The following is a 27,643-nucleotide window of genomic DNA, read 5'->3' on the forward strand; positions in this document are numbered from 1 at the left end:
AAAAATTCCAATGAAGCTGAAGGGAAAATTCTATAAAACAGTCATAAGACCGGCTATGATGCACGGTACTGAATGTTTGGCACCCAAGTAGCAATTTTTCGACGCATTGGTTGTCAGTACAAACAAATGCACTGTATATAACGTTGCCCGAGAGCATTTTCAGTTGTTTCGGCCAACGACCCCTAACCCAACTGACATTACGATGTTAAATAATATCTTTAGTTATATGGGCAACTAAGTTATTACTATTGTGACAACTACATATCACAGTCAAGTTTTTTCAACAATCGCAACTACTTAAAAACGTTATAATGCTAAACTAATTTACGCCCATGGGTTTTCTGGCCGACTAGGTAGTTGTCTCTCACGACCACAGGGCCTTTACGTATAGTTCTATAGATATGTGACACGTTTACGGGAACTTCAGGAGCAAAAAAAGAATTTACTTTATAACCTTACTTTTTTCTTATTATTTTATTTTGCTGGAAATTTTCGATTTATTTAACAACCTGTTTATTTGTTTTTTATTAGCTGGTTTCTCCATTGTCCATTGTTTTATCAGTAGATTTGATAAGCTCTAATCTTTGTATCAGCTTTGCTAGAGAGGGTTGCCAGGCCAGTTCTTACTCTTTCAGTACTATATCCGTTGCAAGATAATTTGGCTGAAACTCCGACAAAATATGTACTTTTTGTACATATTTTGTCTGAATTCCATCCGAATTATCTTGCAGCGGATAGTAGTTTTGCTTTCAAAAAATCAATAGAAATCATTGCAGTAGATTCTTTTTAGGCCCTGTAAATACAGTAAAATCTGTGTTAACGGTTACCTGTCAAAATCGCCCGATTTCATAATACTTAAAGTAAACATTAAGTAAAGTTCACTTTAAAGTTGACATTTACCCATATATGAATCATAGAGTTATATATTAGCATAGAGAGAGTGTCATTCAGAGCGAAGTGACGACACCATCTTTTTTATTTGGATTAGTGCTGTTTCACTCTTACGCATATTAAAGCTGCTACAGTTGTCCTCCTCTTCCGTGCCTATCTTCACACTGAATATCATCATAGATTTTCGATACAATGTGTTAGAAAGAGATGCAGCAATCCAGTCCATGAGATCTTGTCGTCAGGAAGCGCGGAAGGTAGGCTCCCTCTATGTTAATATATACCTCTATGATATGAATTGTGATAAAGGTAGAGGTACCAACTTACTTAAAATTTAAAAAACTGATTATGAAACCGAGCGTTACAATCATTTTGAAAATTCTCCAAACCAATTATATGAAGATTTCCTTATTTAGATCTGGTATTTACCAGTTTCATTTCTAGACAAGGCGAAAACGGCGGGTTCGAAGGGAAAAATATTCCCATGAAATTTTTTTGCATAATCACATTCGTGAGACATCCCAGAATAAGGTTCAAGAAGTCGCCCAAGTGAAAAGTGGGCCAATTTTTTTTAATCAAATTGCAAGAATCAATATTTTTGGCCCGAGCAATTTTTTCTTTAATTTTTTGTACCATTCTGGACAAAAAAGGTCTCTAATAATTTTTCTCTAAAGTTGATCGTTTTCGACTTATAAGCAATTTAAAATTGAAAAAAACGAAAAATGGCGATTTTCAAGGTTTAATAACTCGGTTAAAAGTTATTATTATGAAAGTCAATATATGACTAAATCAAAGTTTGAAGCCCCCCTACAAGATCCTGAAGAAATTTTCGTCATTATTTTATTACTAAGCTGTTATTTTTAAGTAATAATAATAAGCGCCATTCACGTGTGCGGGGCTGTAAATGCTGAGTGCGTGAGAGAAGCTATTCCAGCAGTCCTCGCACTCACATTTACAGCAGCGTCAATACGATACAACCACTCATTGTTATTAATTAAAAATAACAGCTTAGTAGTAAATTAATGAAACAGATTTCTTCGGGATTATGTAACGGTGACTTTAAACTTTGATTTAGTCACTTTCTGACTTTCAAAATAATAATTTTTGACCGACTTATTAGGCCTTAAAAATGGCCATTTTCGCGTTTTTCAAATTTTAACTTGCTTCTAACTCGAAAAAGATCAACTTTAGAGAAAAATTATAAGAGACCTTTTTTGTCCAGAATGGTCCAAAAAATCTAAAAAAAATTAGTCCGGGCCAAAATATTTATTTTTGCAATTTGATTAAAAAAAAATTGTTAAAAAAAATTGGCCCACTTTTCTCGTGGGCGACTTCTTGAACCTTATTCTGGGATGTCTCACGAATGTGATTATGCAAAAATATCTCATGGAAATATTTTCCCAACGAACCCGCCGTTTCCGCCTTGTCTATTCTCTGTCCATCTATTATCATCATCTACGTCTTGAATCTTATTTTCGGTAATGACATTGGGAAATTGTAACAAAATGTCTGAAAATTAATTTAGAAATGGGGTGAATACTATTAAAAAGCAAATTTTATTTGAGTGATAACAAAATATTGAAATATACCAAACATCTAATAAAAAACATTGCCTACTAGAATTTTTTAAATAATATCAAAAATATACCAAAACAGTAGATATCTACTAAATGTGGCAACGCTGTTAAGGAGAATGATGCACTTCATTGCACTGGTCACATGACCTCTGTCACCCAATAAGAGAGTGCGTTCTAAAGTGGTTGGGATAGTCGGTCCGGGCCGTGTTTGGTCGGCGATTGGACTTCTCGGTTGTGTCATCCGTCTATGGTTGGTAATAAGGTATATTTTAAGTAATATTGGTAATGTTGTTTAAAGCACCATTTTGGTTTTTTTGGGATGTAAAGAAAATAAAAACACAAAATATAAAAAATGCAGGCATTTTCTAATACCTTTAAAAGCACCATCAATACATTAAATTTTTACAAAACATCTTTAAGGTGATACAGTAGCGATCAACAGGTAGCCAAAACGCGTTCCAAGATTGCGGCTATAATTTTGAAAATTTTTTCGAGATATTTGGCACACGTATTCGTAATATAATAAAGAATGGCGGTACAGAGCCCAATTTGAAAAATATATTAATATGTGGAAATTACTCTGTAATTAAATACAATATTAAAAAAACCAGCCTGTACCGCCATTAAGAAGAACAAAAAAATACACTTTCTTCAAATAAACTTTTTTATCCGATGCCTAGATTTTGTGTCATTTTGGAACTACTTATGAAATAAAAAATTTTAGTAGTTCCAAAATGACACAAAATCTAGGCATCGGATAAAAAAGTTTATTTGAAGAAAGTGTATTTTTTTGTTCTTCTTAATGGCGGTACAGGCTCGTTTTCTTAATATTGTATTTAATTACAGAGTAATTTCCACATATTAATATATTTTTTAAATTGGGCTCTGTACCGCCATTCTTTATTATATTACGAATACGTGTGCCAAATATCTCGAAAAAATATTCAAAATTACAGCCGCAATCTTGGAACGCGTTTTAGCTACCTGTTGATCGCTACTGTTTCCTCTTAACATAAATTCTGGCTTTTATATTAAAATTAGATTTTTTAAATTTACATATTTTTTGTTAAAAAGGTGATAAAAAATGAGCGCGTGTGTTTTTTAAAGGTGGAATATCCATATTTGACGGTAATCTGAGATGCGTTTATAAATTTCACATCAGGTAATTTTGTTTAAGTCCTTATTTATGTAATTATATAAATTTAAATACCTGATATGATGTCAAAATAGTTTACTTTTTATATAGGTAAAAAAACATAACCAGTCCGACTCTTTGAGCAACCATTGCACGCAGGCACTTTTTATAGTCGTTTCAGTTGTCTTATGCAACGCTTAAGGTTGCCTAGGCAACGTCAAGACAACTCAAAAATCGTCCACCAAATTAGTGCAGAATTGGGTCGTCTTCTAGACAATAACAACATTGTAACAAAACGTTGCCACGCGGTAGACAACGTTGTCGCGTCGACAAATTGCTACTTGGGCAGTGAAAAAGAAAGAGGAACAACGAATGCATGTGACGGAAATGAGAAGACTTAGGTGGATGAGTGGAGTGACAAAGAAGGATAAAATTAGAAATGAGTATATTAGGGGAAGTCTAGGTGTGGCACCAATTGATGCCAACATGAGAGAGCATAGGTTAAGATGGTTTGGTCATGTTCAATGTCGAGACGTTAATCACCCAATACGAAGAATAGCTGAAGTGCAGATTCCTGGAAGGAGTAGGAGAGAGGAAGACCAAAGAAGACCTGGGGGGAGGCGATGGCAGGACATGTTGGTAAAGAGGATTAACATTGATATGACCCAAGATAGAATTGTGTGGAGAAATCCAATTAGGGAAGGCGACCCCGCATAGGGATAAGGCAAAGAGAATGATGATGATGAGTGATTATGTGAGCCTTTATTATTTAGACAGGTTGCAAGCTTCACCCAGGGGCCCTTCTGCTTCATCCAGACTTGGGACCGGCAATTGCTATTTAATATAGTTTTTCCATTGTATCTTTGCACATGCATGAAATTATTCACGAATTACTTTTTATACTAGGTCTTTTTTTACTCAAAGAAAGTAGTATCGCAACATTAAACCTATTGTCCACAGAAACCACAAAATAAGTTAAACAATGATAAACAATACGACATGTCTTTGATACCTTGTTTACTATAAATTTTGACGTTTATCATTTTCAGTGACAGTGTCATTAACGCTGTGTTTATATGTCTATGTGGGTAAAAATATTGTTCTATGTCAGTATTTTGGCAACATTACAAAAATTCAGAGACATGTTAACAATAGACAAGGCATACTGAGCAAAAAAGCGTAACGCGCGGGCAGTCGATCGGTGGTCTATCTATCTCTTTTTACTGAGCGATACTGCTCATATGACGGACAAAGATGGCTAGACCACTCAAATTGAATATTGACCAATGGCGTCCTTGATATCGGCGTTACACATCAATGCACAGAGCGGCCCATAGGTAGCCTTATCTACAGGTTATTATATCTATGCAAAAATTACGCAAGTGCAAAGTGTCAAAATCAAGTCAGAGAATGTGTACTGTCATTAGTGTCAATAACAATAATTTCTAAATTTAAGCGAATAATAATTCTATGGTAACATATAAAATTTTTGAAATGAGGAATGAGGTCGCATTATAAATGGTAGTGAATTAAGTATTACTATTGTTAACAGTGTCTTAAAATGGAAAGATCTGGAGGTATTCTTTCAGGATTAAGTGCTCTAGTAGGCACTACAGAACCTGCTTTAAAATTATTGTTGACTCTTTTAGCTGGTGAGTTTGATTTACTCTTTAATTACTACTCTTACAATAGAAAAATATAAGTTTCTATTAACGTCCAATAAACATATTGGATCGTCATCCGGTCCACATATTTTAACATTTTACTTAATTGATGGCTTTGAAAATGAGCTTTAATGAAACATATTACATGGATCTCTAACCTTTACATCAAACATCATATTCTATTTTTGAATATTCAATGCACATTTCTTTCTAATAATACAAATAATTACATAAATTGGCCTTTGTAATTGTTTAAAATCTAAGTGTCAACAAGGTTTTGATCAGTTCCTTATTTGCTTGTAGATAAAATTTGATTTGTCATGTAGTCATAGAGTGAGAATATTTTTTTGTCTTTTACTTATATTCATTCAGCAGATGTAATTTATGAATTAACACAATATCACTTGATGGTTGAATTCTCAATACTTTTATCTTAAGATAAAATGCTAATCAACAATCCCTGTTTTAATCTTACTATAAATCATACTAAAACACTCATGCACTTATATTTAGTTGGTATTTATGTTCTAAGATCAACATTGAAGATAATGCTTTGTAGTTCAAAACAAAATCACATGGAAATCACATATTTATTACATTATCTTATAATAAAAATATCAAAAGACTACTACAAAGGGATACAGAGCTTAACAGAAGAGAGAAAGTTTAATGTATTTCTATAAAAGAGAGCCTATAAGAGAACGTCGACTTTCTTAAGTCTATTATGCCAGTCAGTTCTATCCATTGCCAACTGTTGCCAGTTTGCTGTGCCTATTTTTCTACCATCCTCATCTACACCAGCTTTCCATCTGAGTTTTCAGAGATAAGATTCAAAAGATTCAAGAATTCAAAAATTTATTGACTACGTTTACAAAAAAAAATTTTGAATTGTAGCAAGTCAATTTGATATATATATATATACATATATATATTGTTAAGATATGTAAAATTTGAATTAATATGGTTTCGATCTTAATATTTTACAAAAGTTAAAACATATAATAAAAATATACCAAAATTCATTTCGAAGAAATGAAAGTCAATTATCTTTGGATGGCCGTAGGTAAACAAAATTTAAATAGGGATTAAGTATTTTCTTTGTACAGTTAGTATGATAAGAAAGTGGTTATGTGTTTGGACAATGAGACCGGGTTTCCCAAATGGACTTTTGCGGCGAGGGAACAATTGTATTTAGAAATTTAAATGAATGTAATCTTTGTTTAGATATTAAGAAAGGAAAAAAAAAACCGATTGGCATGTAATTAGTTTTAGGAAATTTCTAATGGTAGGGAAAATTGGTGTTTGTTATCTGAAAGGTAGATGGGGATAAAATTGAGGAACTCGGATTGGTGAAGAAGGAAAAAGGAGGGGCTAGGTATGAAGAATGGGAGTTTAGCGAAATGTTAGAGGGTGGAAGAAGAGTCAGTTGTTAAATGATCGTTAAGTCGACTAGTGGTGATCTCTAAGAGTCTCCTGAAGTAGTAAGGCAGATAAGTGAATAGTTGTGAGTTTGTTGAAATAAGTGTCCTGACGGAAGCTCATCACGTAAAGCATTGTAAGTTATATTGTTCTACTTATATTCCAAGAGTCACCGTTGCATGCCGGAACGAGAAATAGATTCAGTTTATCGAGAGGAGAAAAGGCTAGCATTGTTTTTTGAAAGATACGTGCATCTGTAGGGGGTCATTAATGACAATAGGCTTGCAATAATTTGTTGCGAGATTGCTGACTACATAGGGGGCTGCTAAGAGTAAATTGTTGGCGACCAGAGACAAGAATTTGGACAACTCATCATCCGAGAGACAGTTTTAATTTTTTTGTAGAATTATTCATAACGCAAATTTCAATAAGTACTTTAGATAGTGGTAGGGTTATTTCAATAATCAGAATAGGAGATATTATTTTTAGAGGATATTTTGAGGGTGAATTTATTTCAATAGATGCTTTTGTACCATATATGTGTTTTATTCCGTTAATCTTTGACCTTATTTATCATATGTAAAGCAAAGGAGATATTGAAGCACGAGAATATAAAACCCTGAGATTAGAGCATTAAATAGTGTGATTAAATCATAAGTGCATCATTAAAATTAAATTTAATTAATTAGTTAATTATCTAATCAAGTGCTTTGAGCACACCGATCTTTGAATATCACATTAACTGGAGCCCAGAACGTGGTGGCTTAAAAATATCGCAGCTTTGCATTTGATGGTAGGGAAAGAGATAAGGAATAACTACAGGTGATCCAGAGATAATTTGACAATTTTTCCAGGTGTAAAAATAATTTTGATTTATGGATTGATCGTAGGTATTTGATATTTACTGCCATTGAATTATTTGATTTTTTTTTACCAATCGTACATTTGATATTTATTTTGAAATTTACTGATTGCATATTTGATATTTGTGGAGAAAATTTATTAAATTTGGGGAGAAATATTTGTCGTGTTCTGCAACTTATAGAGTGTTGTAAAATTTCACATTTGGCGGGGACAAAGAAAACAGTAACGAAAAGAAACAACATGTCGACCACAAGGAGGCAAAGCAAAATGCAAGAAAACAGAAGAGGAAAAAATTGTTGAAGAAGGATTGGATAATGAAGGAGATACAACGATTATGGAGAGAAAAGAACAGGAATTAACAGGAATAGAGAAACTATTGCAACTGATGCAACTCCAATCACAACAAATGGATAGAAATCAACAGGAAACAAAAAGGACAATGCAAGAAAATCAACAGGAATCAAAACGAGCCATGGAAGAAACACAACAAAAAATAGAGAAAAATCAACAGGAAGCAAAACGAGCCATGGAAATAACACAACAAAAAATGGAAGAAACACAAAGAGAAATATCACAGAGAATAGAACAGAAATTGGAAGAGAATGATGGCAAATTGGAAAAGCGTTTGGAAAAATATGAAAATGAAGTGAAAGCCTGTTTAGAAAAAGTTAGAGAAGAAACAGAAAGGAAACTGAAGATGCAACGAGAAGAAATAGAAACTAAAATGAAGAATATTAAGACTGTGCAGAAGATGGAATTAGAACAGTTAGAAAGCAAATTTGAAAATGCAATACAAGAAGACAGGCGAGAAATAGAAGAAAAATTTAAGCAAAACGAAAAACAAATTGCGGAACTCAAGAATCAACAGAATTGTGGAGAAAGAAGGGAAATGATTATCCTTGGTACAAGCGACGCGAAAATACAATTTGGAGGGGATATTAGAAAAACACACCCAGTACCATTTGTTAAAAATTTGAAAACCAAATTGCAACATATTAGATATTTTGACGACTGCAAAGAAACAATTAGAAACCATCTGAAAGAAGGAGCAGCGTTATGGTATGAAAGTAAAGAAGATGAGTTTGAAAATTGGACAGATTTCGAAAATAAATTTCTCAACTATTTCTGGGGGAAAGTTAAACAGAGGGAAATCAACCAAGAGCTACAGAATGGAAGATATCACGAGAAAATGGGAATATCGGAAGAAAGATATGCTTTGCAGATATATAACAATTCCAAATATCTAGACTACAAATACTCTACCGAACAACTGGTAGAAATGATAAGCAGACATTTCGAAGAAACGCTGGAGGACCACGTGATTTTGAGAAACTATCTAGATATTGATAGTTTGTGCCAATTCCTTCAAGTAAGGGAAGCAAAAAGAAGAGAAATGCGAAACAGAAGACAACATGAACAATATAATGGACCGGCAAGAAGGTATCAATCAAATTATGACCAGAGAAACCGACATGCCCAATCAACAAACGAAGATAGGCCGAGAGAATACCAAAATTACAATAGACAACAAAATTATGATAACAGGAATCACGCAAAAAATAGAACATATGAAAATCACAACAGAAACAGAGATGCACAAAATCCTCCGACTAGGAATACGAACGAACAAAGGGACGGTAGAAACAATCAGAATTTCCAACGACAAAATAGAAGGGAGATGAATCATGTAACAATAGAAAACGAGGAAGAAGATGTATGCAATGAATCCAGACAGGATTTTCAATAAAGCATCCAATGAACAAACATAAACAACTCTCCGGTATATTTTGTCATCCGAGAGAGTTTATACAGTTGGCGGGAAATGAAAGACAAAGTTCTAATTCAAATTTAATATTCTTAGATGCATTTATAAAACATAAAGCGATTAAAATTTTGATTGATTCTGGATCGGAGATATCGTTAATCAATAAGAAACTAGTAAAAGAATTAAATTTGGACAGATTTGTGTATAAAATTCCTAGGGTTGTTTTAGTGGGTGCAAACAAAAAAAAATTGACGACAGTAAATGAAGGTTTGGGAGTGCGGATCAGAGTGGGAGACAAATACTATATTATGCAATGTGTGGTGATCGAAGATTTAAACCATGATATGATAGCGGGAATTGATGAATTGAGTGAAAAACATATCACCATAAATTTTTCGGAGAATCAACTGGAAATCAAAGCAGAACCAGACAACATAGAAGAAGAAACGGAAATAGAGAGGAAAATAATTGTTGAAAAGATAAATGAACAGGAAAAACATAAAGAAATCAATATGACTGTAGAGGAAAAACCGAAAGTACAAGAAAAAAATCAACCAGAAAAAAAAAGAAGGAAGAAAAAGAAGAAGAGTTCAAAAAGAAAGAAGGAAAACACGGTGGATACAAGAGAAAGACAGGAAATCGAAGATACGGAAGAATTGTCGGCAATCGACGATAAAACAGAAAGGAAGCAGGAAGAAAAGGAAGTTCTCATAAGAGAAATGAAAGCAGTAGAAACATGGTGCTCGGGATACCAAATGGAAATTGAAGATAAAAAAAAAACAGAAGAAATAAAGGATGAGGACAGAGAAGAAATGGCAATAATGGACGAGAATCCAGAATTTTATGAAGAAATATTATGGACAGTGAACACATGCGAACAAAATGAGGATGAAAGAAAATTAAAATGTGGAGAAAACATGGAAAAGGAAGTAGAGAAGATTCTAGAAAATTATGGAGATTTGATTAATGAAGAAAGCCGAGTGGCTAAAAATTATGAACATTCTTTTAAAGTTAAAAACTTAGAAAATTTTAAATCAAAGACATATCCAATCCCGTATAAATACAGGCAAAGCGTCGGACAGGAAATTGAAAAAATGATCGAAGACAAGGTGATAGAAAGATGTGACTCTCCATATATCAACCCGATAGTATGCGTTAAAAAATCGAGTGGTGATTTGCGATTATGTTTAGATGCAAGAAACATTAATTCACACACAATCGCGCAATACGAAGCGCCTTTGAACATCGAAGCCATATTTGGACGAATCACAGGGTCACACATTTTTTCCAAAATCGATTTGAAACATAGTTTTTGGTTAATACCTTTGGCAGAGAAATGTCGAAATTATACCGCTTTTTCGATCGACGGAGTGGTATACCGATTTAGGGTGGTACCATTTGGCCTACAGAGTGCATGCGCTGCTTTGGTTCGCGCATTGAACACAATCTTAAATAGGCATGAAGAATTTGTTGTACATTACATAGATGATTTATTAATTTTCTCACCAGATATAACAAGCCATCTACGACATATTCACACTGTGCTAGAAGAACTGGATCAAGCGGGATTGAAATTAAATATTCAAAAGTGTCAGTTTTTCCAAAAGGAAATACTGTATTTAGGATTCAAATTAGACACAAAAGGGATTAGTCTTGCAGAAGATAGAATCGAAATTATAAATAACTACGCTAGGCCAACCAATTTAAAAACATTGCGGGGATTTTTGGGAATGGTAAACTATTTCAAAAAACTAATACCAGACATCAGCACAAAAGAAATACCGTTGATAGCATTACTTAAGAAAAATGTTAGGTGGAAATGGGGAACGGAACAAGAAATGGCTTTCAAAAATTTAAAAGGAGCTTTCTCCACAGCTGTAAGAGTACACCACCCAAGATATGATCAACCTTTCATTCTCCGGACCGATGCTTCCATAACAAAATTCGCAGGGGTGTTATCACAGATCCAAGACGATGTAGAGGTGCCAATCTGTTTTGTCTCCCGTGTAACCAAAACATATGAGAGAAAGTACAGCGTTACTGAATTAGAGTTCGCCAGTGTGTTATTTTGTGTAAATAAATTACGGTTTTACCTACTAGGGGCAAAATTCACCGTTGAAACAGACCATGCAGCTTTGGTACATATAATGAAAAATAGGCTGGTAAATAATAGAATTCATAGGGGCATTCTTTTACTTCAAGAGTATGATTTTGAATTTAAATATATCAAAGGAACTGACAATATCTTGGCTGATGCGTTGACGAGAGATGAACAATTCCGCAAAGAGGACCACAAAACTCTCCACGTTGGCATGAACATAATGAGAGAAGAAGCAGGCTTATTTTCTTTGGCTCAGATCAGGGAAAATCAGGAACAACTGGATGAAAGAGAAAAGCAAAGGGCCGAACAAGAAGATAACTTATATTTTAAGAGGGTCGATGGTAAAGAACTATATGTAATCACGGAACAGATGGCAAAAGAAGTTTTAGCAAAATTACACTGTGACAACGGACACATTGGAAGCAGGAAGGTGTGGCTTATGTTCAGGGAGAACTACATTTGTCGACAGGACTATACAATAGCCAAAGAGATGACTCGAAATTGCGAGACATGCCAAAAGTGTAAAAGTAAGAATTTCAAAAACGAAAACATCACAAAAAACGTCATAGCTCGGAAGAAACTGGATATTGTCGCCATTGATATGTTGAGCGATTTAATAACAACAACACAGAGGAATAAACACATATTAGTTATGGTGGATGTTTTCTCAAAGTATTTAAAACTGTACCCATGTAGAACCACGAAAGGAGCTGAAATACTTCGGAAGATAGACGATTTTATCGAAACAGTGGGAAGACCAGACAATATTTTGTTGGACAATGCGACATACTTTAGGAATGACCGTTTTAAAGGGGAATTAAGAGAGAGAGGCATAAATACAAAATTTGTAAGCATCCGACATCCACAGAGCAACCCATCAGAGCGTTTTATACAAGAAGTCACAAAATTTCTAAGAATTGCTGCGGAAGAACATCATCGACATTGGGACAGAAAAGTGTTTGAAATAGAGACGTATTTGAACTGTGCACCAAATACGGTTACCAAGGAGACGCCTTTATATGTAATGAAAGGAACAATGCCTACGAGACCGTGGGAAGACACCGCCCCCAGACAATACGAAGAAGTGATCGAGGTGGTTCAACGAAGATTGAGACGAAGTGGAGAGAAATATCTCCAAAGGCAAGAGAGGACCCGAAGAAGAAGGCCGGTTACATTCCAGAAAGGGGATAAAGCTTTAGTGAGGGCACTGAGGGTGTCCAATTTACAAAATGGTATTTGTGCTAAATTGATGCCGGTATTTGAAGGTCCATATAGGGTCAATATGGAAAATGGGGTAAATAGTTATGAATTAGCGCATATAGAGACAGGCAAGATACGGGGTATTTTTAACATTCACGACATTTATAAGTATCATGAGTAGAGTTTGGTAACATAATGGAATAATTTGATCCTAAAAAAAACTTGTGTCATTTAAATAAATAACAGAATTTTTTCGGCAAATCAAATGGCGGGGAGTTGTTAAGATATGTAAAATTTGAATTAATATGGTTTCGATCTTAATATTTTACAAAAGTTAAAACATATAATAAAAATATACCAAAATTCATTTCGAAGAAATGAAAGTCAATTATCTTTGGATGGCCGTAGGTAAACAAAATTTAAATAGGGATTAAGTATTTTCTTTGTACAGTTAGTATGATAAGAAAGTGGTTATGTGTTTGGACAATGAGACCGGGTTTCCCAAATGGACTTTTGCGGCGAGGGAACAATTGTATTTAGAAATTTAAATGAATGTAATCTTTGTTTAGATATTAAGAAAGGAAAAAAAAACCGATTGGCATGTAATTAGTTTTAGGAAATTTCTAATGGTAGGGAAAATTGGTGTTTGTTATCTGAAAGGTAGATGGGGATAAAATTGAGGAACTCGGATTGGTGAAGAAGGAAAAAGGAGGGGCTAGGTATGAAGAATGGGAGTTTAGCGAAATGTTAGAGGGTGGAAGAAGAGTCAGTTGTTAAATGATCGTTAAGTCGACTAGTGGTGATCTCTAAGAGTCTCCTGAAGTAGTAAGGCAGATAAGTGAATAGTTGTGAGTTTGTTGAAATAAGTGTCCTGACGGAAGCTCATCACGTAAAGCATTGTAAGTTATATTGTTCTACTTATATTCCAAGAGTCACCGTTGCATGCCGGAACGAGAAATAGATTCAGTTTATCGAGAGGAGAAAAGGCTAGCATTGTTTTTTGAAAGATACGTGCATCTGTAGGGGGTCATTAATGACAATAGGCTTGCAATAATTTGTTGCGAGATTGCTGACTACATAGGGGGCTGCTAAGAGTAAATTGTTGGCGACCAGAGACAAGAATTTGGACAACTCATCATCCGAGAGACAGTTTTAATTTTTTTGTAGAATTATTCATAACGCAAATTTCAATAAGTACTTTAGATAGTGGTAGGGTTATTTCAATAATCAGAATAGGAGATATTATTTTTAGAGGATATTTTGAGGGTGAATTTATTTCAATAGATGCTTTTGTACCATATATGTGTTTTATTCCGTTAATCTTTGACCTTATTTATCATATGTAAAGCAAAGGAGATATTGAAGCACGAGAATATAAAACCCTGAGATTAGAGCATTAAATATAAATTTAATTAATTAGTTAATTATCTAATCAAGTGCTTTGAGCACACCGATCTTTGAATATCACATTAATATATATATATATATATATATATATATATATATATATATATATATATAATATAAGATATATAACAATGGTTAAGAGCGCAGATACCTATAGTATGTCCAAATATCTTAATTGTTGAGGAGAACGTTTTGAAGTTTTCGCGTTACTTTTATCATTATTAGCTTAATGTAGATATTTTTTAAAATATTATGTATTATTGGGTTAAAAAATATTTTTTTTGAAAATGTGTATGGACATACAACATAAAAAGGGTTGTTACCATATGTTACTGCATGTCCGGTCAAATAATATTTGATCTCGATGATAAGTTTGATCGCGTGAGCACTAATATTGTATGTCCCAAAACATACTATGTTTGTGCACTTCCAAACGGACATAAAATATCTGTGCAAGTCGGTTTTTAGTACAAATGGGAAATACTATATTTTGGCAAGGCCGTTTAACCCATTTACAATCATTCTGGACTTACAATAATTATGCAGAACATTCATATGACCCTACTGAATATGTTTATAATCCATCCCATCCATCCAATGGCACTACAGCCCAAATCGAGCCTTGGCCTCCTTCAATAAGCTTCTCCAATCATTTCGATTTACCGCTGTTCTTTTCCATGAAGGCGTTCACAAAAGTTCCTGGCATCCTCATCGACTTCGTCTTCCCATCTCTTTTTAGGTCTTCCAACAGGTCTTCTTCCCTGCATTCTTGCATTCAGCAATTTTCTGGGGATTCTACTCTCATGCATGCGGACCACGTGCCCTGCCCACCGTAATCTCTGCAGTTTATTGTGTTGTGCTAGAGTTGGTTCGCTATATTGCTCGTATATTTCTCTATTATGTTTATAATGTTATCTTAAAATCACCAAAAAGTGGACATACTATATCTGTGCTCTTAACCATCGATAAGATAATGTGTATATACAAATAACATATAGAAATATAAATGCCATATATACAGGGTAGCGAGAAAGTATGGAAACACAGTAATTTCTCGGAAACCGCTTGAACTGTTGTTATAAGTTTTGGCGGTAAGGGTATTCTAATACGGCCGATATTATAGTGGTAATTACATTGTTGTCAAATCTTCCGTTTTTTTGGAAATCTAATGAACTTTCTTATTTTAAATGGAACACACTGTATATTTTTTGCGTTTTGAAGTCCTTAAGAAATACTGATTATTTTTTATCTTATGTTCCCTATTTCTTAATGCCGTAATTTCGGAGTTATTGCTACATTTATTACAAAAAAGTTTTTAACAAATTATACAAATTTATTTTTTTGAACCGGGTAGATATTATTTTAGGTTCTTTGAGTTATTGGGAACAAAAAAGGTCTTTTGTAATTTTCCTCAAAAGTTAATCCTTTCTGAGTTATAAACAATTTAAAACTGAAAAAAATCGAAAAATGACGATTTTCTGGGTTCAAAAACATAAGTAAAAAATATTATTTTTGAAACTATGAATTGCCTAAATTCAAGTTCAATCTTTATTTTTAGTTGTTAATGATGCACGATAGCCCATCTTCTCATATGAGCTTTATTAGCAATTAAAAAAACAATGTTTTAGAATAAAATATGCCAAAAATTCTTATAGGGATCTGATAGAAAAAGGTTTGAGCTTGAATTTAGGTACTTCATAATTTTAAAAATGATTTTTTTACTTGTGTTTTTGAACCTTAAAAATCGTCATTTTTCGATTTTTTTCAGTTTTAAATTGTTTATATCTCGGAAACCATTAACTTTTGAGGAAAATTACAAAAGACCTTTTTTGTTCATAATGATCCAAAGAACCTAAAATAATGTCTACTTGGGCCGAAAAATTTATTTTTATTAATTATTGTTAATTTTTTTTTATAAATGTAGCAATAACTCCGAAATTATGGCATTTAGGTATAGGGAACGTAACATGAAAAATAATCAGTATTTCTTAAGGACTTCAAAACGCAAAAAATATACAGGTTGTTCTATTTAAAATAAGAAAGTTCATTAGATTTCCAGAAAAACGAAAGATTTGACAACAATGTAATTACCACCATAATATTGGCTGCATTAGGACACCCCTACCGACCAAAATTAATAAAAATCGTTTGAGCGGTTTCCGAGAAATCGCCGTGTTTCCATACTTTCTCGCTACCCTGTAGAAATATAAATACATTCACGCACATTCACAAAATGAGACATCGGAAAACATAGTGAGTAATATTCATGTCCATGATACTGCTTTAAAATGATCAAAATATTCACTAACAGAGTAAAAAGCAAATCTCAAAAGATATTTTTTCAGAAAGACTTTAAATTTATTGATTGTAAGGTTTTTAAAACCCATAGGTAGGACATTATATATGTTAAAGTCAATAGAGTTTTTTTGTGATTTACTCAAACGATATTTGACTGTTCTGATATTATTGGCACCTCTTGTGCTGTAATTATGCAAGTCAGACTGTTTAATTATTTGTTTAGGAGGGTTGCTTTGCTGTGATCCTGCTAGGTGTCCTGCCCACCTTAGTCTTCCTATTTTTATAAGAGATACTACGTCTTTAGTCTTTACCGCCAAATATACCTATGTTTATATCTGTGGTATATCTCGTAGTTGTACTTCCTGCTCCAAACACCATTTTCACAGATGCCACCGAATATTCCTCTCAGGATCCTTAAATACAAGCAGAAAGTTTTCATCTGCCTTGGAGATGGCCCATGTCTCAGATCCATATATATCAACAAATTATCAAAGGGCTGTGTAATTACCCCGAGCTTCTCTCCAAAATATCTCTATTTGTCCCCAGTCGTTCGACTAGGCAGGTGCAAACCTTTTATGTCTCTTTTCATAGATTCAATTATTCTTACAACACATTTATTCCTAGAACTCTTCGATTAGCTAACTCATTAAATAACCTAGAAATTTTTAATATATCAGTTTCCCGCTTTAAAAATCATATTTCTTCCCTAACTTTTTAATACTTTCGGCCAGAGCTTTTGTATTGTGATTGGTCTTACATGACCTGTATGTATTAGATAACTCAAAACCGTTACACCTTGAAACATTTCTGAATTGATTTAGGTGATATCTTTTGTTTGTAATTGTACTGACCTATATGTTATCTTATTCTTTTTTTTCTTTTTTTTGTAACTGTACTACTCATAAAATTATTTTTGCTCAAACCACTTTGTTATGTTATATTATGATAATTTATGTTATATAATTGGTTAACATTAATGTTATATATAATTTAGAACACTGTAACATTTATATCTGAATAGGGCTTGCCCGTGAATAAATAAATAAATAAACACTGGCTGTATAAAGGTACGATTCCGACATCGACGGCAGGCTGCAGACGGCAACGTCATTACTTTGCACTATTAATTTGTATAATTATTAGCAACTGCTGCCTGACAGAACGTCAGTTGCTAATAAATATACAAATTAATAGTGCAAAGTAATGACGTCGTTATGGTGATAACTCTAACTGCCATCTACTGCCTCCCGTCGATGTCGGTATCTTACCATAAGGGTTTTGTATATGGTTATATTGTTTTTTGGCTTAAGTTTCTGCTTCTCATATGTCTACTCAGTTCAAAATAACATTTGTTTGCTAGGATTGTTACACTGACTTAATTGTTGAAAAATCCAATTGATAGGTAAAATCCCTAAGCAACTCAGTCCCTTCTCACCTTCATTAATGTGAAGACATACTATCTATTTAGCAACCCACATGCCTTGTGGGAGCTCATATAATGCCTCAGGCCATATCTTTAGGGATTGTACCCATCAATTGGATTTTTTCAACAATTAATTAAGTCAATGTACCTAATACATTTTTTTTAATAATTAAAGGGTTTTACCTATGTATTTTTGGTAGCTCACCATGTAAACCACTGACGGTGCTTTACTTAGAGTGAAAATGTTCTGTAATAAATGTAGCCCTTTAAGGGTTTACTTTAAACGTGAGCTTCTTAACTAGTCATGACAGGTGACGTAATAGTGACAGATGACGTTACAGAGCCACTGTGACCGATAGTTTTAAATGGGACCCTATGGCAAGTGATACCTCGTTTGAAAGGTATTCAAAATATTAAATGAATGTAATATTTTAGTTTCGCATTTAATTAATAAAAATTCAAATGTCCGCCTATGGTTTTTTTGTCAAAAAGGTTGACGTTTTTCAATTCTCTAGTAGTTTTTACGTCAACCTTTTTGACAAGTAATTATATGCGGAATTTTGAATTTTTATTAATTAAATGCGAAACTACAATTTTATATTTATTTCATTTATTCATCAAAATTAGCTTAAACTCAAACAAACTTAGTATGACTGAATAGGTATTCTGAATACCTTTCAAACGAGATATCACTTGCCATAAGGTCCCATTTAAAATTATCCGTCACAGTGGCTCTGTAACGTCATCTGTCACTATTGCGCAGGCGATAGCGCAGGCGGTAGCATGTCTGACTTTCACGCAGGTAGGCCGGTTTTCGAAACCCAGGGCCGGCGAGAACATCTAGACATTCTTAAATATCTATAGGTACCAGGTTGACTCAGCCTGAATAAAAATGAGTACCTTGGGTAAAACCAGGGGTAATAATAGGCGGTTGAAGCGTAACACTGTCCCTGTTACCTTCCTTGTATACCGTAGGCTCTAGATATTGGGACCGTGCAAGTTCGGCAAAACGACCTCTGTTTCTACGCTCGGTACTTTTATTCGCACTTTTAATTATATTGGCCAATTATATTAGTCCTGGTTGCTGGATAATTGTCAAGACCATAGTCCAAAAAAATAATAAGAAGAAAAAATAAGATGCAGGTTATGTTTAGCAAACGTAAACAATTGTATGTAGTAAATAAAATCAGTGATTAAAATGCAGTACTGCAAGCAAAATACAATTAATTAAATTTACCTTTACATAATAATTGCATATCATATCAATATTGTGGAGCAATATATAATTTTTCTGCATCAATGACAGAAGGTATGAAATATACGTCAATTTGACAATTTCAATTGACAATATGAATTATTTAAGATAGATGCAATATTTCTCCGCGACTCGCGCACGGTCGTTTCTCGTTTCCCTTTCCAAGTACTTGCACACCGCGAATAGGACTACGTTGCTATAAAATGGGAGACTATTATTATGTAATACATTTCAGGTTTCTGAAAATGCATGTAATAGATAACTGAGACAAAATATCTAGAACAGCTGAACACAAATATTGTTCAGAAGCAATTTTCTTGTGGTTTTTTAATATGATTCACCTCATTTCAGTGGCGGCTCGTGGCTTTAGGGACAGGGTCGGCAAGGTTTTGTCTCCTCAGATAGGTATGCCATCTAATTAAAAGACTTCAATTTCATAGATTTTTGGTTTTTGTTTTTTTTTTATTTTTTTTTTATTTTTTTTTGTTTCTTTTTTGGTTTTCATATAAATTTAGAACCTAAACCTGTTTATAAATTAGCTCTAGTCTATGTTGTTTCGAAGTAGCAAAATGGGTTATAACGTCATTGTAAAATTTATTATTGTTTTGAAGAGGTTTTAAAAGTTTTTTTCTATTGACATTTGAGACAAGTTTGACATTCTGTCTTTTTTCATGGTGTTTCGACAATACGTTTTGACTCTTTTGAGACAAGAGAAATCCCGTTCATTTGAGGCAGAATTTTCCCACATTTGAGCAAAATAATTTATTAATTTCGGGAACAGTTTGTTATACCTAATGAATTGCAGTATATAAAATTAAACATACATATTTTGTAACTATCCCACCTTCCGAAAATATTTAGATCAGCATATAAAACTGTTAATCAATTTTCTTATTTTATTTGATTAAAGAATGATGGATAATTTTTAATGAACTTTGTCTAATAGATATTTTAAAAATTCTTTGGAAATAATAATTGGAGTTATTCTTCCACTCAAAAAGGTCCGGAACATTGTTTAAATAATCAAAATGTCAAAAAATGAAGAAAAACTTCGATTTTTTTCTTCGTTTTTTGATTTTAACTTTCAAAGTATTCACTTCAGAGAAAAGTTACTCTTACATAAAAGTTGTGTAATTAAATTTCCTACAATATAGAATTGGTTAAAAATTTTAAAAGTATCATCCTTGTTGCAAAACAGCAATAATTGCGAAAAAATCATAAAAAACAACTATTCGCATTTTACGTTTTTCAACCATTTATGCTACACTTACGACCTTCATATTTTAACCAGAAAACCTTTATGATATAATAAAACAATACTGTAAATTTCATCAAGATCGATTCAATACATTTTGCAAAATAAATTTTGCAATCCAGCTTTTGCAAAAAAAATTATTTTTTTCAAAATGTTGCAGTACTGACAATAAAGCAGATAGCAAGTTGAATTTTTTTGACATACAGAAGAAAGGTAAAATATTCTTCTATACGTAAAAATAAATTCAACTTGCTGTCTACTTTATTTTCAGTTCTGCAACATTTTGAAAAAACGAATTTTTTTGCGAAAGCTGGATTGCAAAATTTATCTTGCAAAATCTATTGAACCGATCTTAATGAAATTCACAGTATTGTTTTACTATATGATATAGTTTTTCTGGGTAAAATTATGAAGGTCCTAAGTGTAGCATAAACGGTTGAAAAACGATTTTTTCGCAATTATTGCTATTTTGCAACAAGGGTGACAATTTTTTAAATTTTTAACTAATCCTATATTGTAGGAAATTTAATTACGCAACTTTTATGTCAGTGCAACTTTTCTCGAAAATGAATACTTTTAGAGTTATAATCAAAAAATGAAGAAAAAAATCGAATTTTTCCTTCATTTTTTGACATTTTGATTTAAACAATGTTCCGGACCTTTTTGAGTGGGAGGATAAGTCAAATATTATTATATGAGTTATTTTCAAGCAATTTCTGCAAACAAATATGAGTCACCTTTCAACATCCAAATTAATGTTACTAATATTTTTACAGATGCGCCCCTGGTCTATAGGTACGTGTCTTGTTGCCGTTTGCAGATCACCGCTCGGCAGATTGTTTTTCTGCCGTACTTGCCATTCAAATAAATACGGAGAATGTATAATTGGTTGCCTATCGGCTAATATTCCATAATTATTACAAGCAAATGGTCAATCTGGGTACGGCTTGCCGAAGCGGGCCATTAACATATTTAGTTAATTTATCATTTTCAAATGGCAATTTTCCAGATTGTATAAAACGGGAAAGGTGTTACCAATTCATAAAAAAGGTGACCCAAAACTAGTAAATAATTACCGTCCAATAACAATTTCTTCGGTATTTTCAAAAATTTTTGAATACAGTTATTTACAAAGACTTAACTCATTTTTACAGACGAATAAAGTGATTGTTAGTAACCAACATGGTTTCCAGTCCAAAAAATCTACCCATACAGCAATGCATTCCTTTTATGATACTCTCACATCTCTAATAGACACTGGAGAGAGTCCTGTTGGGATATTTTGTGATCTTAGCAGGGCTTTCGACTGTGTCAATCACGAAATTTTATTTTATAAATTAAAAAATATCGGCATTCAAGGACGTGCGTTAAATTGGTTAACATCATATTTAACTGCACGTCGTCAATACGTCAGCTTAACAGAAAAAGGAAAATTATCAAATGCGACGCATAAATCCAACTATCTCGATATTGACATAGGTGTACCGCAAGGCTCAATTTTAGGACCTGTTCTCTTTCTTATTTATGTAAACGATGTTGTCTCGGTTAACTCGGATGGACATTTTACGATATTTGCAGACGACATAAATGTAATAGTGATACTTCTTAGAAGTCCAAATGTAACAGCTTACTGTCAGATCTTTACAACTGGTTCTGTAAGAACTATTTATTGTTGAACACCCAAAAAACTCTTTTCATGCAGTTCCATAATAGGCAACGATGTATTAACCCAATTAACTTAAATATAAATAATAATGATATTGAACTTGTTTCATCATTAAAGTTCTTAGGACTTCATTTAGATGAATGTCTTAATTGGAGGAAACATTGTGATACACTGGCCGCAAAGTTAAACTCAGTAACGTTTTTGTTTCGAAATTTAAAACAAGTATTAACGGAGAAACAATTAATAATGCTTTATTGTGCCCAAGCCGAATCTCGTTTGAGATACGGGATTTGTTTCTGGGGATCAAGTTCCCATATCAATGAAGTCTTTTTTGCACAAAAAAGAATAATACGGACTATTGCTGGTATCCCTCATAAAACAAGTTGTAGGCAATACTTTAAAAATTTCAAAATATTGCCATTGGCCTGTATTTATATTCTCGAGACTTGTATATATATATATATATATATATATATTTAACAACCTCAAAAATTTTAAAACCAATGGGCAAATACATAACATGAACAGTAGATATACAGATACCTTGCGTGCCCCAATGTGTAGGGGAAATATATATTAAAGTGTGTAAATAATTTTATTTCCTTAGCTGAGCGCTTTCGACATAAACGTCATCATCGGAGCTAATGGTCAAATATTAAAAAAGTACCGCTAGATAGAGGTGTAAACAAGTGCATCTTAGGAATGTACATTTGATTTTTAAATTTTGAATGCTAACTTAGTCCTCCGTACAACAGCAAACAGCAAAAAAACAGAAAGAAACGGCCACATACACGTTGCACAAAAACATATAAACTTTTTTCATGGTCCGGGTTGTTAGCTGTTGTTACTAGGCCAAGGATGGACGGGTGATATCGACACCCGGACCATGAAAAAAGTTTATATGTTTTTGTGCAACGTGTATGTGGCCGTTTCTTTCTGTTTTTTTGCTGTTTGCTGTTGTACGGAGGACTAAGTTAGCATTCAAAATTTAAAAATCAAATGTACATTCCTAAGATGCAGTTGTTTACACCTCTATGTAGCGGTACTTTTTTAATATTTGACCATTAGCTCCGATGATGACGTTTATGTCGAAAGCGCTCAGCTAAGGAAATAAAATTATTTACACACTTTGACATACTACATTTTCATTTTCCCTTATTCATTCAAGTGTGTACAAACTTATCAGTCTTTCAACGAAATATATATTGCAGGTCCCCGAGTATAATGGGACAAAGACTCTATAATAGTTTACCAACCCATATAAAATTGTGTAAGAGCCTGACAAGCTTTAAACTAAATTTAAAGGAATTTCTGATGACACACATTTTTTATTCGGTTGAAGAATTTCTTTAATTTTAAATGTATTTTCATTGTTAGTTTGTGTAGTGAAATTGTTTATTTGTTTGTTATATTTACTTAATGTATTACTTTTGACAAATTCTATACAGACTCTGTCTGTCTAAAAGAAAATAAAGTATTTATTTATTTATTTATTTATTTATAAGAATTCACACAATCGCAATCGGGTGCATGGCTAGGATCATTAATTTGAAAAGTATCTTACGCACAGCGCACAGGGATCACTTAACGTTAACGTATCGGATCGATCGAATTCTTTTAAAAACAATGAATAAAATTTAGTGTGTATTATCTCACAGATATTTTTTTTATTTCACAGAAACGAATATCATCAACTCTGATTAACTTATATATTTAAAAAAAATCTATAATGTGTCCATAAATGTGTGGGTCGGCACTGCCGACCCTGACGAGCCGCCACTGCCTCATTTAATAAGAATTAACTACAATTTCAGTTGAAAATATACTTATTTTGGCATTTCAATTTCCACTTTGAAAACCAATCAAAATAAGCACTGTAGAAAAATCTTTCTAAAACCGAAACATCAAAATATATTTGTGGTTCATTCATCAAAAAAAAAAGACATAATAAACATATCTAAATATATTAAGTAGTGGCTCTTCCTTCATTGAAATTCATGCTAAGTACCTATGTGAACATAAAACCAACAGTTTTAATTTCCATCAAAAATTGTGATTCGGTGAAGGACACAATGGAATATTAAATGAACTAATAGAATTGTTGAACCACTTCGTTAAAATGTGTTTATTTTAAGTCTTTCATAAATTAATCATTAATAGTACTTAGTTATATATCAGAAATCAGTAATATTTTTTGAATATTTTTTTGAAAAAGATATAGCAATCGGATCTTTTGTCCCAATAGTAGTGGGATGTATTGTGGCTGTGGCAAGAATATATTTACTAATAAAAGAGAAATAAAGCAAGTATTAATTTTTAGGGAAACATTATTTATTATGAACAAAATTGCAAGAAGCAATTTTTACATTGAAGTTCTGGTTTTGAGATTATTGCAGCTACATTTGCGGCATCTTCTTCCTGAATATCTTTTTGGACGTAGATGATCTCCCACATTTTTCATATTCATTTGATCAGTCAGTGGTACTAATTTGTTGTTAGCTAATCCACGAACACTTTGTGCCACCATTTGGCTGATTTTCTATCCCAAGTCATATGTTGTAAATTTCTGATCAGTGAGTTCAACCCATGATTGTAGGACATTACCAATACACAACCTAGTATAAGCATTATTTCCTAAATGTCTAGTTCCTTTTTTGTTTATGATTGCTAGTTAGAAAGATGTCAAACTCTGTTGCTGATGGATACAAATCTAAGGGCTACTTCATCTATTTCACTTTCAACTATTCCATCAATCACCTCATTTTCCGGACTTCTGTCTTCAACCAATGGCTTAAACTTGCTATCTCATCAGAAGATACTAATGGATACAAATGTATGCTCTGTTGCTGATATATACAAATCTAATAGCTAAAAGCTATAGCTAAGTATATCAACATAAATAATTAAAGTAAAAGTCTAATAGAGTTACATGTGCTTACTTACTTAAGTCATCCTCATATACCTTATGGTGTCGAGGTAGTTATATGTGCTTATATCATCAATTTAATTGCTAAAGACTTTTACAGCACTGCTGACCAATATATTTGGTGATTCATGGTTGGATCAAAATTTGACCAATACCCTTTAGAAATATTACATTATAGTATATTATTCAACGAGCATGTAATGATGGCTATTACTCACGATGATGAAGTTTAGCACATCAGAGTGAGTCATAGCCATTACATGCGAGTAGAATACTATACTTTTTCTACAACCTTTTTTTTATTTTAATTAGTAAAAATTTAATTATCAACTACTCGAGATTTAAATTATAATAATTTACAAAAATACCTAAATGCTATTTACCCCTAGTACGTGGCTGAATAATTGGTTGCCTACTATTGCTAAATTCTTATTTATTGTAAAAATACAACTAGAAATGGTCAATATAAGTTCTATTCGTTTCCGAAAAATTATAACCTTAAATTTGTACCTACTGTCAGTGAATCTAATAAATAGGAAATGGCTGTTGTCGGTGTACGTATTTCATATATATATAGTTATAATGTATATTTACATTTAACTATATATAATATAATAATATATAACTATACATAATTAGGTTATAACATATATAACACAATATAACTTGAAAAACAAACACAATATTAGTTATAAATTCCAATTAACATGAACAAAATGCGCTAATGTCACTGTCACTAAATTAAATGATAAACGTCAAAATTTTTAGTAAACAAGATATAAACGTAAAAAATATACTAACATTGTTACAGTTAAAATTCCTTTAAAAATTTTTCGAAGTTAATTATTGGTATAAATTACAATAATTATTGTATTAAATAAACAAGTTTAAGTAATTTTATTTGCAGTTTATATACGACTAATATTAAAAGTGGCATGCGCCACTTGAATCTAACTTCAGCCCGTGAGTAATGAATTATTACTCACGGGTACAGTAATGGGTGCTATTATCTATGAAAAAAAGCGAATAATGAGCATGTTATTAAACGGTCGTAGAAAAAATAGTTTATTACACCAGTGATTATACCCTCGTCATTAGAGTAATAGCAGTTGGCAGTCCAAAATATTTTTGAGACTATATAAGTCCATACCAGTGGCAGTAAGAACATACTATTAAGATTTATTTTCTGTCTTAAAAACTTTATTGTTCTAGTTATTTGGTTTTCTAATGAACAATGTAAACATCTTTTTAGGTTATCCTCTAGCTTTAATTCACAGAAAGTATTTGTACAACAAAGAACGAAGTCTACACCATCTATTTTTCATAACGTCAGGATTCCTGTTAGGCTACTGGAATTATGGAGGAGCTATTTTCCATAGTGTTTTGGCAGCTTTCTTTACATATTGCACATTATCCATTCTCAAAGGAACGAGCCTTAGTGTTGCAATTGTATTTCTTTTTAACATAGGATATCTTCTTATTGGTAAGTTAAAGACTATACTGCGTTCCACGGTCACCTTTCAGTACAGACTCTTATAAAGAACAGTGTTGCCAAGAGATATTAATATTTATATTAAATAAATTTTAAAGTATTTTTATACCTCACTTGGTCTATTAAATTTGTCAGTATGTATGAGAAATCTTGTAAGCTGTCAAAGCAAAGGGAGTTTAGCTCGGTGATAGCGCGTTCGACCGGAGATCGAGAGGTCCCTGGTTTGAATCCGTGTGTTATCTAACTTTTTTTTATTTTTAGTATTGTTTTAATAAAAATTTTTGGAAAGTATTAAGTAGAAATTAGTTTAATCTTTAAATACAAATATAACCTGTTGAAAGTATATTTATTTCGTTGAAATCATATAATAGAAGTATAACTTCTTACGTGCGTACACGTGTTAAAAAGTACATTTTAAAGGCACTCATGTGAATTGCGAAACTTTCACATGCGTGCCTTAAAATTGTACTTTTAACATTTATATCATAAATAACTATTAAATATAATATTAATCACAGGCTAATTATAATTAATATTCAAATGATATATCTTTAATATCGTATAAATATCTTTCATAGTACCTATCTATGAATTATTTAAAAATAATAAAACCCACAGATTTTCAAATCAAGATGTTTTGGACTTCTGGAATATTCTATTTAGACGGACTTTAAGTTCGTCTGCTTAAAACCGGCAACACTGAGCTGCAAGGTTCCATAAGTTTTATATTGGGATATGCTGCCCACACTGCAAAGTGACTGCGGAACGCAGAATAGTAGTAGGTTATTGCGAGATATTTGTGTAATCAAAACAGTTATACTCAGTTGAAAGGTCCCAAACCAAAATGGATCATGTACCTATGACTATGCATCATGGTATACTAGCCTCTGCAAATTACACTAACATCCGCGAAAAGGTGTTGACACAGTGATGCATAGTTAAGTGTTTCCTGATGAAACACTTTGAAGGATTTCGAAGCAAGCTCAGCAATAATACAGTAAATACAATAATAAAAATATATTTTCTTTAAGTATTAAATTGAAACACCAGTTGAGGGACACGTCAGAGAGACTCATTAAGCCCACTTCTGTTTCCTAATTAGGGACGAAATTATCAACAAGGTTCGAAATACTAGTATAAGTTGAGTGAAAATGTAAGCTTTATTGTATTCTGTGCAAGTGATGCCATACTTATTATGTATAAGGAATAAACATTATCTATCTAAAAAGACTCTTTAAAATCCAGTAAGATGCAAATTGAAAGCAGATAGCAGATAAAAAAAATTCAACAAGAAAGGAATGTTAACTA

The 27,643-nt window shown here is 32.7% G+C and overlaps 1 protein-coding gene across 1 annotated transcript in view; it reads left to right on the top strand.

Moving 5' to 3' along the window:
• Positions 1–5,005: 5,005 nt before the first annotated feature.
• Positions 5,006–27,643, top strand: part of LOC114327468 (lysophospholipid acyltransferase 5) — a 49,145-nt gene continuing 26,507 nt past the window's right edge. Inside the window, exons 1-2 of the mRNA XM_028276099.2 lie at positions 5,006–5,252; positions 26,096–26,326. Of these exons, the coding sequence (XP_028131900.1) occupies positions 5,162–5,252; positions 26,096–26,326 (322 nt within the window). The 5' untranslated portion in view covers positions 5,006–5,161. The remainder of the gene's footprint in view (positions 5,253–26,095; positions 26,327–27,643) is intronic.

The sequence above is a fragment of the Diabrotica virgifera genome, chromosome 1, assembly GCF_917563875.1.
Source record: "Diabrotica virgifera virgifera chromosome 1, PGI_DIABVI_V3a".
In the NCBI taxonomy this organism is placed as follows: Eukaryota; Metazoa; Arthropoda; class Insecta; order Coleoptera; family Chrysomelidae; genus Diabrotica; species Diabrotica virgifera.